The sequence below is a fragment of the Spinacia oleracea genome, chromosome 6 (genome assembly GCF_020520425.1).
Source record: "Spinacia oleracea cultivar Varoflay chromosome 6, BTI_SOV_V1, whole genome shotgun sequence".
NCBI lineage: Eukaryota > Viridiplantae > Streptophyta > Magnoliopsida > Caryophyllales > Amaranthaceae > Spinacia > Spinacia oleracea.
In genome coordinates this window covers 115,820,522-115,838,704 of record NC_079492.1, presented here as the reverse complement: position 1 = coordinate 115,838,704, position 18,183 = coordinate 115,820,522, and the positions used below count along the sequence as shown (strand labels likewise).

General features: G+C 35.8%; 1 protein-coding gene across 1 annotated transcript; it reads right to left on the bottom strand.

The window, feature by feature from the left end:
• Positions 1-282: 282 nt before the first annotated feature.
• Positions 283-7,435, bottom strand: LOC110790915 (protein TIC110, chloroplastic). Its single transcript, XM_021995670.2, has 15 exons — positions 6,709-7,435; positions 6,502-6,561; positions 5,908-6,031; positions 5,750-5,818; positions 5,550-5,648; positions 5,226-5,292; positions 4,942-5,006; positions 4,750-4,844; positions 4,439-4,563; positions 4,235-4,335; positions 3,384-3,600; positions 2,715-2,869; positions 2,084-2,209; positions 906-1,886; positions 283-813 (listed from the first exon to the last, which is right to left on the bottom strand). The coding sequence occupies exons 1-15, from the start codon at positions 7,230-7,232 to the stop codon at positions 571-573; spliced, it is 3,051 nt and encodes a 1,016-aa protein (XP_021851362.1). The 5' UTR covers positions 7,233-7,435; the 3' UTR covers positions 283-570.
• Between the last annotated feature and the right edge of the window lie 10,748 nt (positions 7,436-18,183).

The window sequence follows — 18,183 nt, the reverse complement described above, 5'->3', positions numbered from 1 at the left end:
GATCATTAGCTAAAAGACCATTTTTAGTAAGAACCTACAATCTTAAACTCTTTGGTTGTGGGCATGTCAAAGAACTGCAGCGCCGGAAAGCACAGCAGATCCCATGTTCATCAATACAAGTTCGACACTTACAGAAATCATCCAAGTGAACATTTTTTCCAGGGTTGAATTTATATTTTTTTTGAGGAATTAGATCTAAGATTAAAATTTAACAAAAAGTAATTGTGATAAGGTGCAGAATTTCCTTTCGTTTATGAAACTGGAGATCTCAGGAGCAATCAATAATCAAAGACAGAAATTTCTCATTAACCATGGGAGTGCCCATCCAAATTATTTACCATACAAATAATACAAGAGACGCCTCAAAATTCCCCCACCGCCAGGAGCGGAGAAAAGAAAAGAAAAGAAAGAAAAAGAAATACAAACTCAAATATCTATCTCATTTGAAATATTTGCCGTAGTAGAATCACAAAACCAGCAAAATCACACTATCTTGTTGATAAACCTATATGAGTACTCACTATTAGAGAATCCTCTGCACTAAACTATAACGCAACCTTTTTTTCCTCTCTAAAAGACAAACTCCTCAGCTTCAGCACTATTACCGGGTAGTCTGTCTTCCATCTCTGTTAGAGAAACTGCTGCGGTGTCACTAATTCCTAGCAGATATTGTAGACGTGAGATCTTCTCAGGTGCTGCGTCACTCCTGGAGTAAATGGCAAAAAGATCTGCTAGTTCCTCCGGAACTTCCCATGATAAGGGCTCTGCAGTCACAGCCTTGTCACAAGCTAGCAGATCGTTCAGCGTAGAGACCTGCACAATCCAGAGGCAAAATATCAGACTCAATTTGAAGAACCCACAAATTACAGAAAACAAACAAAAATAAATAAACATCGGAAACATACCACCCCGGCGCGGTTCCTCTGCCTTAATAAAGCCACTCCTTGAACCAATGAGTTAGCTAATCTACTACGAGCTAGTTCATGAACAACTCCTTTGGCCTTCTCGGGGTTGATTTTCAAGTCAGCAGGAATCTTTTGGTAGACTTCCTCGTCATCAAAATCTCCAGTACCAGAAGAAAAAATTTCATCAACAGTCTTCTTGAAGAGATTCTCCCTTAAGCTCACTGCTATCATGTTGTCAATATTTACACCAGCTTCCTTGAGTTCCCTAATTTGTTTTATGCTGAGCCTACCCTGGCCAATAGCTGTTTCAATTGCAGCTGCCATCTTTGAATTTATAATGTTCTCTCTAACCTTTTGAGCATACTCTGCTGGCAAACCAACTTGCTTCTGCACCTCATCTAGTTGCTCCATCCTGGCTTTAGTCAACTGTCCATCTGCCAAAATGACCTCTGCTTGCTGTCTAAACGCTTGCTCAGCCATACCTCTATGAACTTCCACAATCTCCTTACGTGATAGACCAAGAATATCACCAAGCTGATTCAGATAAAGATATTCTGTGTTGTCCTTCTTTGTGGTGATTTGTGCACCAAACGGAATCTTAGTTACTTCGCCTGTAATGCAGTATAACAGGTATGTCTTGTAAAGATCAGCCCTCTCCCTTTCTGGAAGGTCGTCTGCAACAGTAATATCTGTCTGCCCTGGTTTCCCAATTTTGGCCTCAAGTTCTTTAGTAGGTCTTGATTTTCTAAGTGTTTGGAGGGACTCCCATTCTTCTTCATCTTCCATCTGCTCCTCCTCTTCCTCTTCTTTAGTAGGTTCTTCTGTTGGAGCATCAGTAGTTGATTCCCCTTTGATATCAGCCACTAACTCAGTGACCACCAAGGTGTTGAATGCGATCATCTTCTTAAGAACTTTTGCTGATTCAGTGCGACTCCCAGCTGCCCTTGCTTGTTTAATATAGTTAATGAATATTCTGCGGACCTGCATGACATAAGATTAGGGGTATTAGGTGTCCTGATCTCTCCTGTAGCACTTAGTCAGATTGGGATCACAAGACGAAGGCCCATGTACACCTTGGCAATTTAAGATGAAGAAAGTTTTTCTATTGGATTGTCTTTTTACACATCAATAATTGATAAAAACGATTCAACAAATTAGCAGGGTAAGTAGACACTCACCGCCTTACTAGCAATTGACATTGCAGCTTCCCTAGTCAAGCGCAAACCATGTGCTGCTTTCCTCACATTTTCTTTTACATCTGCATCATATCCATCAACACCAGAAGCAATTGCATCCTTCACAACCTGAAATCAAGAAAGCACTTCACGAAATCAAGAGAGGACTTCAACCTAGAAGCAGTGTGTAATTCCTCAACCTAACGGCCATCATCACAAAATGGCCCAAGGGAGGGGGGGGGGTAAAACAGGACAAATGATTGTGCTATGTTTCAATCACTAAAATTTCACGAGCTGAAGAACCAAACAGACATTAATTAGCAACTGCCACGAAGCATTCTATATTCTATCCGTTACCCCATACAAAGTTAGGAAGCACTCCATGGAGAGGAAAGATGGTTGAATAGAGGTTCAACAAATATCACACACAAATTAGCAAATACTCAAATTCTTAAGCTTCATCAGCTAATTTTTCATCAGAAGAAAACAATATTATCAAAAACAAATACACAATACGACATTGTTACATAGCAAATAATCAAAGTGGGGGGGGGGGGGGGGGAGGGGGGAGGGGCATAAGAAAAGAAGAGGAGATCCAACAAGGAAGAAGAGGGGAAAGACTTCAAATCCATACCTTCTCGAACAAACTGCCGCAAATATCGGCATGAGCTGCTTCAACAATCTTTTGTGGAACACACAGCATGACCCGTACACGTAGCAAAGCTTTGACGTCCTCCTCACTCAATTGTCCATCAGCTAAACATCGCTGTAGCTTCTGTCGATATATTTCTTTAAGAGAAGACAGATAACAAACGGTACAAATAGAACGTAAGCGAGCTATATTTTAATAGAAGAATAAAGAATGCCCAATGCAGATCGAAAACTGTGATAAAGTTTAAGCAAGCTAACATTCAGTTCAACTCTAGAAAATCCCAAAATCAAGTAATAAAAGAAATTAGAAGCGATGCATCTTTAGGTTGCCTTGTTTATCCAGAAATTACATAATCATGCAAACTGATAGGCTCCAAAGAAAATTTTCTAACTTTTCACCATGTCTGGAAATCATGTGCAAATTAGAGCTTCTAATAAACAGCAAAATAAGGCTTAAAACTTCGAGCACAAAAGAATCACCTAGGTTTAAAGATAAAAGATTCATGATTGGACATCTACCGGCTACCAGACCTTGCTCCTTCAGACTAAAAAGTCATAACACCACAAAAATTTCCCACTGCTTTCACCCCCCCCCCCCCCACAACACAGTAACAAGCACCAAAATCCTTAAACCAAGTAAAAAGGGAGCTACCTGCATGGATCTCACCCGCCTTCTCAGGGTCGAACTGCAGCTGATCACATAAATTCTGAAGGTAATTTGCTTTGCTTTCTGCTGCTTCCAGTTCACCATTAGAAAACGCCTGAGACAGTAGCTTGCTATACACCTTCGACGTAACATCCATCTTAATACCTTCTGCCTCACGTTTTCCAAGACCAAACATGTTCTTTAACTGGTTCAGTGCAACAAGCTACGATGGACAACAGAACATAAGTGAGCTGACCACTGACTAGCATAAACTATTCTACGAGCTAACCCATACAGCAACTATGGAAGGTGCGGTGATTAGTCTTAACTAGAATATGTCATTGGCAATAGGAGATTCAAGAAAAGATGGAATAGGAAGGGCAAATACGTGCTTCTAGGACAAAGAAGATGGAGGGTGGGAAAAGGAAGTTAGTAAAGCCAGAAAAAGGAAGAATTAGGGAACTCTATGAATTGTAGCTTTCTCCAGACCTATGGGCTATGAGAGAGTATGCAAAAGATAAAAGATAAGGAGAGGCTTGAGTTGAACAATCCCTTAGTCACCCCAAAATGAATGTAAAGGGTCAATTTATAGTTCTTGGTCCATGAAGTTGTGTTGTAAGGTGTTCACTGTTCATATTCATATTTCCATAAAACTGTATTTTAAGAAACAAAGTAAATATTCACTGGCTCACAAACTAATATCAGACTCAAAGTGAGTTATGTGTGTGTCTCAACAAGTCAACATAGAAAATCACCTTAGCCTAAAAGGCGGAAGATATATGAACTTTCATCTTCAGGTTTCAGTTACAGGGAGGCAAATGGCTTAAAGAGAATCATAAATAGCAAAAATTTATCACCTTGCTGTCTTCCATGCGGCCACTAGATAAAGAATCTGTGATATATGCTCTGTAGAGGAGCTTTAAGTCGTCAATCCTCCTGTCAGTGTCAAATTCGCCATCTGACAAATTATGCAGAATGTGGTATTATATTAGTGTACCGGTACATAAGTACCAACAACAACAACAACAACAACAACAGAACTTGCAAAACAGTATCATTACCTACTAAGGAAACCGGCCCTATTCCACGGGCCAATTTATCAACATCTGGATGTTTTGCTAACGAGAGGAGCTGATCATTAAAGGCGAGTGCTTTATTCAGCTCATTCATCATCTCAATAGTTCCCCTGTCAAAGACAAATATGTATAAAAAATATTAAAAGATGGCAAAAACCAGCCAACCGCCACAAACTAAAACGATACAAAGACACGAAAATCTTGACAAAAAGCATAAAAAGTTTTTTTTCCCAATGCAAAAGCAAAAAGACTATATCTTTCAGTTTTGGAGATTAGGATAGCAACATTAAGCATACCCTGATCTATTCCGGGACTTCAGAATGTCAACAGCTCTTGATAAGCATTCTTCTACTAGTTTTCTTGTATGATCTTTAAACATATCCGCAGCCAACTGTAAGAAACAGATACATCAATATAAAAAAGTTAAAAAATATTTCTTCTTTTAACAGTAAAACAACATCAATCACACAATGCCACAAAGGGGATACCTCATCAGACAAACGATATGAAAGTTGAGTTTCTCTCAGATCAGCAAGCTTCTTCTGATCTAAATCTGGAGAAACACACAAGACACCACAACGCTAATCAATTTGGTAACCAACAACATGCAAGGGATAAGGCAATAAGGTCGACAATACATCTATCTCGACATAAAAAGTAATTTATTTCATCAATTCGTAGCTTAAATCTATCTTGACAAAAGTCAATTGTCTCTTACAAGTTACAACAGAAAATAAATCACCCCATAGGTGTACTGAACATAGACACTAACCTCTGCTAATAGATTTCAGATTCTGAGCATACAACCTTTGAGCATTGTCCCGAACAGCAACCTCGACCTGAAAGAAGAAAATATATATGATTATGTACCCATTACAACTACCACTTCAAACTACAGGTCAAATTTAGCATTGTCGATAAACATGCCCAAAAGTATTAAAAATTACAAGGAGGCCTAGTGAATGGGTCAATGGGGTGGTAATTTCTTTAGTGTCTGTGTATATACATCAGAGATGGTCCAAATTCATATTGCTCGCCAGTACGATATCCATCAAATTAACACTATAGTACAAGAAGCTGATGTGCTAACAATTACCTGGGAATCAGTCACTTTAAATACACGCTTCCAGGGTAGAAGAAACGCAGAGGCCTCCCCAAAAACAAGAGTTGAAACATACACTAGCTTCTGAAATGCCTGCGCTGAAACTCACTGGAATTGGTCAAGCAACATATCTTCATAAAAACCATCAAACATAGATTACAAGATGTGAAGCAACATGAACGTAAGAATCTCACCCGACGCTGTTCAATGTCACCCTCACGATCACCAGTTTCAAGTCTTTGTCTGACAAACCGCCTGGCAAGCTACAGCCAGAAAAGGTAGAGTAATGTCCCTAACAGTTGAGGATAAGAACAACACCACAAGAGTTGACAAACTAACACTGAGGACATACCTCAATATGCATGTTAGCAGCATCAGGGTCATCGATGCCAAGAGCATTCTTGAACTTGATTATAGTTTCAACTTCAGTGCCCTTGAGATCTTCCATTCCGGCAGGAAGCACTGAAGAAACAAATCTATACAACCAGTTGAAAAAGAAATCAGGACATGAGTAAAAGACCATCTTTGCACAAAATGTTGTAAAGAAGGCAGCAAGACATGCAAGAATCATTTCTGGTATATTGAGGTACTGCAAACTCCCTTTGTCTGAAAAAAGTTGGTCCATTGTCACAACTCATCATATTTAACATGACATTACAAGACAAAGCCTTCCGGTTTTCCAACTAGGTTTTCTCATCCATTCGAAATCAGGGTATAATTAGAAATTCAAGTACAACTCATTACTATATTAGGAAAAGTGAAGAACATCCCAAAATCATATTTGTACCTATTATTACCAGCGTGAAGGAATAAAATACAATGAAACTTGAACTACATATTCACTTATGTTTCCAACTGTCCACTATAGAACATTGTTAAGTCCTAAAACATAGAATTTCAACCAAATGAGCATTCTAAAAAAACTTTTGGGTCCATTTGCACTTACCTAAGATACAAGTCACAAAGCTCAGCATTAAAAGTTTCATCTTGCTTGCTAACACCATACCTGTAAAAACACAAAATAACAATATCACCTCAAAAATCTCCCCCTTCTTTCACTAAAAACAATATCAACAGCCGTGGATTGAATTCTGTCTACATAGCACACTAACAGAGAAACAAGATGGTACAAACAATTAAAAAATAAAAATACCTATTAGCAATGGCTAGAATTTCATCCTTGTTCAAAGCAAGTGGGTCATCACATTGTGCAACATAATTATGCAAACTTGTAGCAGCAACCTCAGGGACACAAGAATTCAAACCGTAAGCGGCAGCCCCACCGGCAGCTCCAAGGGCAACGGCGGCACCAATCGCAACATTCCGGGAACCCCCAAATCGAGACCCTAAACCAAACCCAGCAGCAGAAGCAGCGGCAACCAAAATCACTGAACTCGCTATCCTCACCGGAGGTGACAAACTTTCAACCAACGATTGGATACCCGACAACTCCCGTTGTCCCCCAAATACATCAACGGCGTCTACATTATTTGTACTTGAAGATGTGGGTGTTACGTCAGCAGAGCAACGGAGCTTGGAGACACGAAATCGATGTCGTTTGAAGGTGGAGGTGATTGGTATACGGATGAATTTGGGATGAAGGGTGTGATTAGGGTGGGTAAAAGATGAGGAGAGAAGTGGGGAAATGGGTGAAGAAAGTGGGAGTGTGTTGTTCATCTTTGGGGGTTCTTCCCTCCTCTTTCTCTCTCTTAATTCGAGTAATTTAGTGAGGTTTTTGACGGGTTTAATGAAGGTTGGGGAAGAACTGACCCCAGATAATGGTGGTTGTTGCAGAGTGATGGAAACGATGATATTGATAATGGTGTGAGGAGAGAGAAAGAGGAGGGAGGAGAGAAAAGGGTTCGTTTTTGTTTTAAGATTATGATTTAGGATAGGAGGGTTGGGATTGGATTAGCCCATTGGAATTGGATCGGTTCAACAGACACGACATTGGACTAAACGGAAGTATATTGATTTAACAGAAGTATAATTGGATCGGTTCAACAGACACGACATTAGACTAAACGGAAGTATATTGATTTAACAGAAGTATAACTAGGGGTGTTCATCGGTCCAAACCCGGACCGGATCGGACCGAAGATCGAATTTTGATAATTCAAGATCCAAAGACCGGATCGATTATGCTTGGATCGAAGCCGGACCAGACCAAAAAAATCGGTCCAAAACTCGGACCGGATCGGTTTGGACCGGTTGTAGACCTATTTCTATATATTTTTTATTTTTTCTAAAAATTATGGTAAATATATATATATATATATATATATATATATATATATATATATATATATATATATATATATATAAAGCCAATTGTTTATGGCCTTTTTCGGAAGCTAAAATAAAATATATAACAATATAGTAATATTTACAACATATTAAAGGAGATAATTACATTTTTAAATAGAATATATTTTACGGAAATTTCATGAAATGCCCCCGAGTTTTGCCAAAAATTCACCAAATACCCATCAAGTTTCAATAAATCATAAAATACCCCTCACAATTCGTATAAATACCCAACATACCCTTGCTAATAACGGGCCGTTAGTCCGCCGTTAGCCTAAATTCCAATTCACCCAAATGCCCCTGTTCTGAAACTTATTTCACCAAATGCACTTATTCTGAAACTTATTCCACCAAATACCCCAAACTTAATATAGCTATTATGATGTTCCAACGGCTAGTTTTTGTGTTTGAAAAGTAGTCGTTGGTCATGGTTGACTATAAAAACCCCTTTGCTGAATGGTTCTTGTAATTTAGATGTTATTTTGATTTATTTTGCTAATTTCATAAGATTTGTGTCATGAGTTTTCTTTCAAAATCATCACCCACGCCCCATGAGTCAATATATATTAGAGTACCTAGCAAATTTTGTTATTGTGGTAGGAAATTTTCCATCCGAAACTTCGATACAACACTCAATCCACAAAGGTTGCACTACAAGTGTGATCCTTGCAACAATCTGAGATGGTCCAAGGGAGTAATTGAGCAATAAAACAGGGGCAATAGCACAAAGGACAATACAGAGAAGCTTAGACGAAGGAGAAAGTATTGAAAACAGGGGAAACAATAAGATGCAAGAAGAATTGTAGCAAATGAAGAAGAAGCTAAAACAACAACAAAAAGTAGTCAAAGTTGTAATACAAATGGGGATGTTGATATTTGTAATTTTACTGTTTGTAATCATGAAGTAAACACAAGTAATGAGAAACAATTAAATTCACATTTCATGAATAATTGTTATTGCATAATCTGCACAAAATACCAAAATGGGAAGCATTTCAGTTTCTAGCTTCACTTACAAAACATCTTTTCACCAACTACATTTAATAATGAATATGTGCACGATCAAAACAGATGTGCAAAAAACTACCCCAAAAAGCATTAGCAGCTACCCAGAAGAGCTTGTGGAACAATTCTCTACTTCAACCTCCATTCCTACCACAATAACAAAATTTGTTAGGTACCCTAATATATGTGGACTCATTGGGTGTGGATGATGATTTTGAAAGAAAACTCATGACACAAATCTTATGAAATTAGCAAAGCAAAACAAAATAACATCTAAATACAAGAACCATTCAACAAAGGGGTTTTTATAGCCAACCTTGACCAAAAACTACTTTTCAAACACAAAAACTAGTCGTTGGAACATCCGAATAGCTATATTTAAGTTTGGGTCATTTGGTGAAATAAGTTTATGAATAAGGGGCATTTGGGTGAATTGGAAACTTGGATAACGGCGGACTAAGGACCCGTTATTAGTAAGGGTATGTTGGGTATTTATACGAATTGTGAGGGGTATTTTATGAATTAGTGAAACTTGATGGGCGTTTGGTGAATTATGGCAAAAATCGGTCTGGTCCAAAATGGGTTTTTGACCGGACCGGACCGGACCGGACCGGACCGGACCGGACCAGACCGAAGACCGAAAATTGATATTTCTCGACCCGAAGACTGGACCGATTGCCTTCGGTCTGGTCCGATCCAGTCCGGTCTGGGTCGGTATGGTCCGGTCTATTTTTTGGTCTGGACCAATTTTTGCACACCCCTAAGTATAAGTACAATGTACACAACTCTAGCACCAAATAAACTCCTAAACCTCGCAAATTAGAAGATACATCTGGTTGTATGTAGCTCTACATACAATCGGGTTAAAGGCACATTTTTACGATTAAAAACCACATTTTTGTAATTTCAAAGCACAATTTCTGGTTTAAAAACACATTTTTACAATTTCAAAGCACACATTTACAGTTTAAAAGCACAATATTTTTCGGAAAAAAACTTTTTTTTCACAATTTTATTGTATTATACAACATGTTCTTTTATGGCGGATGTGTTTTTTGTCTGTAAAAATGTGATTTTAATAAGTAAATATGTATTTTTAAACAATACAAATGTGTTTTTTGAAGCATTAAAAGTTCAAAATGACATGCAACCGGGTGTACCTTCTAGTTTTCTACCAATTAGCCCCCCCTCAAGTTGAATATGAAATCACAAATGTCCAAATTGCGTAAAAGAAAACCAAATTGTTGTCGTCTAAGCGCCTTAGTAAAAAAATGATGTTAGAACTTAGAACTAGTGTCATACGAAATAACTTACAACCAAACACATTGCCCCTATTTATAATACAAATTTCCTACGTCTCGTAGGTTTCTAAGTCTAATAGACTTTTATCTCATATATACTATTATTAAATTTCCAAGGCAAGTAATGTCACGTTGTCGATCATGTGTGACTGTCTTTGGCAAGTGAAATGACAATGTGCCATGTCATGTGCACACAAGCGTTACTCAAATTTATGATCACAAAAAATGTTAGTATCAATGTTCGAACCCATGACCTCTCATTCATAATGTAAAGTTTTAACCATCTCCACAATGATATAACGTACGAAGTATGACTTTAAAGTAATGAAAAAAGACAAAATTCATTCTTAATAAATATTACGGAGTAAAACTTCAATGTCCAATATATATTGAATAATAATTAACCTATTATAAATTTGTTACTTAATCTTTCTCAATTACTCAGATCATACTTAAAAAAAAGTTGATTGTCACACTAATCCGTGCTTCTTTGGCTATTATAATTGTGTGTTTTTCCAAAAGTATATATTTTTGTTATTTAATTTATAATAATTAATACTTTAAGAAATTTATTATGTTTATATGTAAGTGAATTAAAAAAAAAAAAAGGAAAGTTTATATTTTACCACCTAAAAAATCCTAATTTGTGTTTTACCAGCTAAAAATCTCAAACTTTTATTTTAGCACCTAAATAAACTAAAATAAAAAATTCATTTTACCACCTTGTAACAGCAAAGTTAACGACACCGTTAGTGAAGCTCGCAAATTAAGCTTCCCCCAATTCTTTATCCAACTTATGCAATTTTGTTCTTTACGTACTCCTCCTTCTCATTCAATTTTTTACCTTATTCTTTAATCCTCTTCAATTAGCACCACCCATTTTTGCACTTCAAATCTCTAAATTAATAAATTTTATAAGGGAAATGTCATGCTAGCCGTTGAAGTGAGTCCAATAACTATTTAGTTAACTTTTCTATTAAAAGGTGGTAAAACGATTTTTAATTTATTTTTAGGTGGTAAAATAAAAGTGTGAGATATTTAGGTGGCAAAACAAAAATTTGGAATTTTCTTAGGTGATAAAACACAAAAAAAATCCTAGAAAAAAATAAAATTTTACACGGAGTACCAATCAAGTAAGACTTGGAAAAAATAAAGTATACGAACTTAGGGATTATTCTGGAAACCCTCATATATTTAGAGGACACTCTGTAATATGGAAACAAATTAAATTAAAAAAAAATATACATAATGTATTGCAAGGAAAACAATCATTAACCGGACAAAGACCGAATAACAAAAATAATAAAATTCGGGGCATCGTCCGGGTCACTAACTAGTTTCTATTCTATAAGTGAATACCCGAGGACAATTTAATAATTGCATTTTGGTGTCCCCTATAGAAAATTTATTATACACTTGGTAATTGAAAAACAAATTATTAAAAAAAATACACCAGCAAACGAACAAGCAAAGAAGAAGTCAAGCGGGCGACCACAAATCAAGAAACTCATTCACGCATAAATATTTTAGTTAGCAAAATCTGTCAAATTTATAACCCATTTAATTATGTCACGCACCAAATCTTTTACAGCAAGAACACAAGCAAGGAAAGAAAGCCTACAATCCCGCATTTTCTCCACAAACACAATAAAGTCAGTCAAAAATACAAAAAAAAAAAGAATAATAATACAAATAACTATAATTGACAAAATTAATCAAATTGACAGATTATACTCTTTTTTTTTTTTTTTTTTGTAATAGACATATCTATATAATATACTAAAAGAGAGGAAATCAATGTGGTGATGACAAATGTCACTCATTGATAGGCCTCTCTTTTAAATAGAAAAATATAATTAATATATTTCAATTTGGTAAGGAATAAAATTTTAATCTTATACATCCTAAAATAACATTGTGAATGCACGTACAATTTATAAAGTTCAATTATAAAAATAATATGTAAGCTTATTCTAAGATATAAACTGCAATTTAGTATGTGTGTCTTAAGATATATAATATTTTACCTATACTTATTATTTCTCTTTTTATATAGTCTGACCGAGCGTGTATATGTCTAAATTTCGTTTATCAATTAGACTACATATTTTCCGTATAAGATACAATTATTTGTGTTTAAATTAGACATTTGCAATAGTCTTATTTATATAGTCAACCGTGGTAAAATGAAATATATATACCGGCTCTAATCGATGTGACTAATAAATTAGGCTATTGCGATTTTGACGAAATTAGAGCTCAATGTTTTCATTTTACCAGGATTGATAATAAATATATAGCTTTATTGATCGATATTTTACCTAAAACCTTCTAATTATTAATGATAATAATCTATTCAATTCGCAGTAGTCTAATTTATTAGTCTAACCAATAGTCTAATTTCGTTGACAATTTCGTTAAGTGATCGGGTAATGGAGCACTATTTAATTCTACTACGTATTCCACTCGCAAATTTATAATATACTAAAAGAGACCAAATATAACTAAGTATTTACATTATCTCTTTTATTGGACTAACATATTAATAAATAGATTCAACTAATATTACAACTATTAAATGTGATATTCTATTAAATTTGATATTCTACGTAGCTTACTGGAAAAGAAAAACTAATTTAATATATATACTATTTAACTGTACTACGTATTCCACTAGAAAATTTATAATATACTAAAAGAGACCAAATATAACTAAGTATGTACGTTATCTCATATATTGGATTAACATATTAATAAATAGATTCGACTAATATTACAACTATTAAATGTGATATTTTATTTTCATTCGATAATTCTACGTAACATACTTCCAGGAAAAGAAAAGCTAATTTAATCTATATACGGAGTACTATTTAACTATACTACGTATTCCACTCGCAAATTTATACTATACTAAAAGAGACAAAATATAACTATCAATGTACATTATCTCATATATTGGACTAACATATTTTTGTACAGTGAACATCTTGTAAGCACGGCGTGAAAAAACACAACTATACATAGCTAGGTTTTTTTATATATTTTTTCACGGTATGAAAAAAATTGTATTTTCGTTTGCCTTATATCCATCCTAGCTAGATGGATAGCGTAAAAAGATAAGGAAAAAAGAACTCAATATAGTTGTATGTGAAGATTGAGTTTGAGGTTCCACACTCACCTTATACATATTTACCAAACTATAGATTAAAAGGTGGTAGGTAAAACGAATATTTGGTCGGATACATTGGTGGACTTCTTGAGGCAGTGGGACATAGATAATTTAAAATTTGTAACTCGACAAGAGACTTTATAATAGTATATAAGTATCTAAGATTTATGTTGTAATATTTTATATTATAACGATTTATTATAATTAAATATGTTTATAACAAAATATATTGTTAATAGGTTAATATATGTAAACCATTTTAAGATCACTTTTATAAAAAGTCTAATCCAAAATTAACATTTTGGTACGTTAACCGTAGATTGCACCTTGGTGATGGGTTGGTTTGGATTTTAGATTCGGATGAAAACGAAAAAAACACAGATACTTGGATAATGTTGAATAATAAATAGAGAATTGATGTTGGTGGAGGGGTATAAGGATAACAATACGTACGTGTACCTAACTTGGTGATGGAGCGTGTTTGGATTTATTGGCTTTGAAAAATTTCTCCCATCCTAATACGTACAGTCATTTTAAAAAAAATTACCAATATTATAGCTAATAATAAAATCGATTTTAATAATAAATTTATATCAATATATACAAAAATTAATCGAAAAGATAAGGTAGATTATTAACGAAATATAGGGATGTCAGATTGGTAGTGGTGAGGGTTTGTGAGAGACCCCCACTACATCCACCCCAAGCGTGAGGGGATGGAGAAAAGTTTGGTGGATGACAGAGATAAAAATGTATTCACCGCGGGTGACGGGGTGATGAAGGATTTTAGATTGGACCCGTGCGCGTAACTATTCTTTCATCTAAGGGATTATGTATGTATCGACATTTTTTTCCAATTAACCTACATATAATGATTTGTTTATTTGCTCAATTACGTACTCTGACCAGACAACCGATCATAAAACTATACTGTTCTAAACTCTCTTACAGAAAAATCTCCGGGTTTAGGGATGGGTTTGAGATGGGTGATGGAGCGAAAATGTATTTTATTTTGTATCTCGCCAGGCAAAGATTTAGATAGTGATGGGTAGCATACCCGTCGTATTTAGCATGGATGGATATAAAATTTTAGGTCGGTACAGACGTGGAGGGACCATCTCGCACCCGCCCCGCCTTAAAGTTGTCTTTAACCGAATAAAGTGGATGGTCGAGTGCACAGTAGGTGTTAGTGATCGGGTAATGAGTTAGATGGTGTTTATGACTATTGAAGTAAATGTTGGATAAATATAATTAACTTTATGTATGACACGGGTGATGAACAGGGATGAAATTAATTTTATTTACGTACGCATGTTTGTTTTATTGTTTTAGATTAATACGGCAGATAATGGGGCAATAACATGTCTATCCATGATTAACTTTAATTAGAAAAAAACTATGTAAACGCTATTATGATGATAAGTGTTTATAATTATAGTTTAGATTTCATGCAAAATTAATATCATGATTAAAAACCGTGAATCACACGAGTACTATACTAGTTATACTCTGTAACCAATGTGAAAAATCAGTCTACACCATTCTAAGAAGAAAAAAAATTCCCGAAATGAGTCTACACGAGTTTGTTCCAAAAACTCTATCACCGTTCTTCTTGAAGTTGCGCCGATACACGTAAGTATATTCTTCTCCATAATCCTTGCAACAAAATAAAAATAAAATTGAACATTCATGTTGATGTCCGATATAGAAAAAACTCATCTGTTTTTAAATTGTTGTTATGCGGATTCAATAAACTTTCAAAATATAAGGTAGGTTCGGCATCGTCCAATTAAACAAAAATAATTAAAATATTCATGAATTTTTATTATGAGATCTTCAAATTCGTATGTATGCAGGTGTAGAATTCAGTTTTAAATCCGTCATCTCATACAATAACCACGAACGATAAACTTTAGAATAAGAAGGTATGTTTTCCATCAACCTCTTAAACAAAAAAATAAATTGCAATATGCATGATTTTTTTGAGTTTTATTCTTGGTTATATGTTTTTTATATGACAATTTATCGTACCACCCTAAATTATGAGCAAGGAGTTGCATCGTGAGGATTTTGAATTAGGTCAATGTTGTGAAGCACTAAGTGCAATTAGGAATGGAAATGGATCGGACTCGGATCGGATGTAGCAAGATCCGAATCCGATCCATTTACTAATCGGACCCCAGAATTGAATCCAAACCCGAATCCGACTCCGAACCTTCAAAACCCGAGTCCGATCCGACTACTATTATAGGAAGTCCGGATCCGATCCGATCCACCGGACCTCCGAAAAAATCCAGTTTACTATATTATATCCCGTTAATGGTGTAAGCAGTCCCTCGTTAATTTACAAACTCATTTAATCATAAAAGTAAAAAAGATTGAAGAATTAAGCAAAAAAAAAGGCATAAGTTTGTTATATATTTGATTAAACTATCAAAAACAAATATCTTTAAAGAAATAACGAATAATGTTGCATAATTGATCTTTGATTATGATTATAATATGAATATTGAATAATTTGAGTTAGATTGAAAGTTAAGGAAATCTAATTATTGGATACATTTATCATTTATAACGTTTAAAGGACTTATAACTTTAATAGATCAACACAAGATATTTGGCAACTATCAGATCGAAGATCTGAAGGATGTCAGCGACCCATTGACACCAAGAACTGAGCCCAAAATCAACACAAAACCCCTTCAGCAAAAGGGAAGACTGCGACATTCTTGGATGCCCCACCGATGCCTCCACCGACGAGTTCGCTTGCGGTGACGGAGAATAATGGATCTAACGGGGGCAATTTGGATGATTGGAGGAGGTTTAAGGAAGTGGGTTTATTGGATGAGTTTGCTTAAGAGAGGAAGGAAGTGGCTACAATAAGATTTCCCAGCTTGAACGAGAGGAGAGAGAAAGTAAAGAAGAGGGAGTAAGAGAGAGGCGGAAAGGTTTAGGATGAAAATAGTAGGGTTATCATTTATATCATGGAGAAATAAGGTTGGATTTGTGCGGGTCGGACTTTGTCGGATTCGGGTCGGATGCATCCTAGGATCCGAATCTGATCCACCTCCTATTCGGACTCGGACTTTATTTTTCGGATTCGGAGTCGGACTTTATTTTTTCGGACTCGGATCGGACTTTTTTCTTCAGATCGGATCATCCTTAAGTGCAATGGACAAATTAATGTGTTTACGACCAAACATGATTACCATAAGTTACGAGATACAAATCCTGAAGATGCATACAATTATTATGGTAATAATTCCTTAGCTTGATATCTTATTTAATTTCCTAGTTTAATTAGAATTGTAATTAGGAAACTAAATATAGTTTGGTATGTAACAATCTTTAGAATTATTTAGGCTTGGGTAGCAAGTATAATTCTAGTAGTCGAGGGTTTCTAGTTTAGCCTATAAAAGGGGTTTAGGGCCTATCTAAAAAATAAGAGGGAAAATACATTGGTGAGTGGAATCATCAATTGATGGATTATTGTATTAATTTGCAGGAACTTAATAATAAAATATTTGAGGGGAGGAAATCTAAATTTCCTCATAAACACTTGTGTCTTTAATTATTGTTTTTGTTATTTGTTCTACATTGTATTTGTAGGGTTTGTTCCTAATCGTTTGTGGCACGTGTTTGGTTAGAATAAACTGGTATCAAGAGTTGAGTTTTATCCATGGATAATTTCGGGAACAAATAAAAGGTGTGAGGGGGTCGAAAAAGCACGAGGCTAATGCGTGACCTCGTCCCTCGTGGGTGTGACGTTTCTTTTTGTCAAATCAAGTGTAATTGGATTTTCTGTGAGTTTACACCCAATTGACTAGTAATATAGGAGTTGCCATTCAGTTTTTAACGACAATGAGAAAAACTGACAAAACCCGGTTATAGTGACATAAAGGGAGTGCAATTATGTTTGACCACGACGGCCGTAGGTTCCCTTGTGATCCCTGGTGTGGGGATCTCTCAACATACACCCGCAAGGTAGAGATTGAGGGTTCGGGGGACTGTAACTACCGAGAGGAGTACTCGCTCTTCGATAACTCCAGAGGCAGGATATCCTTACTAGCTCAGCATAAATAATTGAAGGGACATGCGTTAACTATTAAACTAATCTATGTTGATTTTAACAATATGCAACATATAATACTAGATCGATCGCGATTATCTGATTTAGATTGTTTTAAGGGACCTAGCATGATAAACCAATTTCCCAACATATTATCTTTATTAGGCGCGATAGAACATTTAGATTTGATTAGTTTAACAGTTCATAAAAGAGCGAGGAAAGCAATTAAATCATGCGAAGGGGCACATTACGACGCACCCTTGAGAGGTGCGTCACGGTTCTCAGAAAACTAACCACTTTGACTTTGCTATTTCTCCTTTTATTTAACGAATCTCAAACTACGGCACAGGATACGTTCTGTTCGATTTTTGGATCGATTGCGACAGAACGCGTGATCAATTTCGCAGCGTGAGGCTTAGGCTTAGGGGTTGGAGTCAATACTCAGAATAATGAATTGTGTGTGTCTTTCACGTCGAATTTGGGGCTATATTTATAGAAAAGAGTTCGTGGAAAGATAGAATTGTAGAGCTCTAATCCAAGAAGAATTAGGAGAGAACACGTACCAGGTATTTTCAGCGCCCAGGGCTGGGCGTTAAAGATTTCGGCGCCCAGCTCTGGGCGTTGAAAATGGGATCCAGGCAATTTCAGCGCCCAGGGCTGGGTGTTGAAAATGATGTTTGGGCCGAGTTCTTTGTCAGATTTGGACTCTTAGAATCCGGAGTGTTTGAGACTTATCCGAGTCTTTTAGCGCGTATTAACTTTATGACGGAATGC

Bases quoted from the DNA above. Each gene is read 5' to 3' on its own strand.
- LOC110790915 (XM_021995670.2), bottom strand. From the start codon at position 7,232: ATGAACAACACACTCCCACTTTCTTCACCCATTTCCCCACTTCTCTCC. The intron at 4,336-4,438 runs GTAATGATACTG...ATAATTTGTCAG, and splicing joins AGGGCCGGTTTCCTTAGTAG to ATGGCGAATTTGACACTGAC. The intron at 814-905 runs GTATGTTTCCGA...TGGATTGTGCAG, and splicing joins AGAGGAACCGCGCCGGGGTG to GTCTCTACGCTGAACGATCT.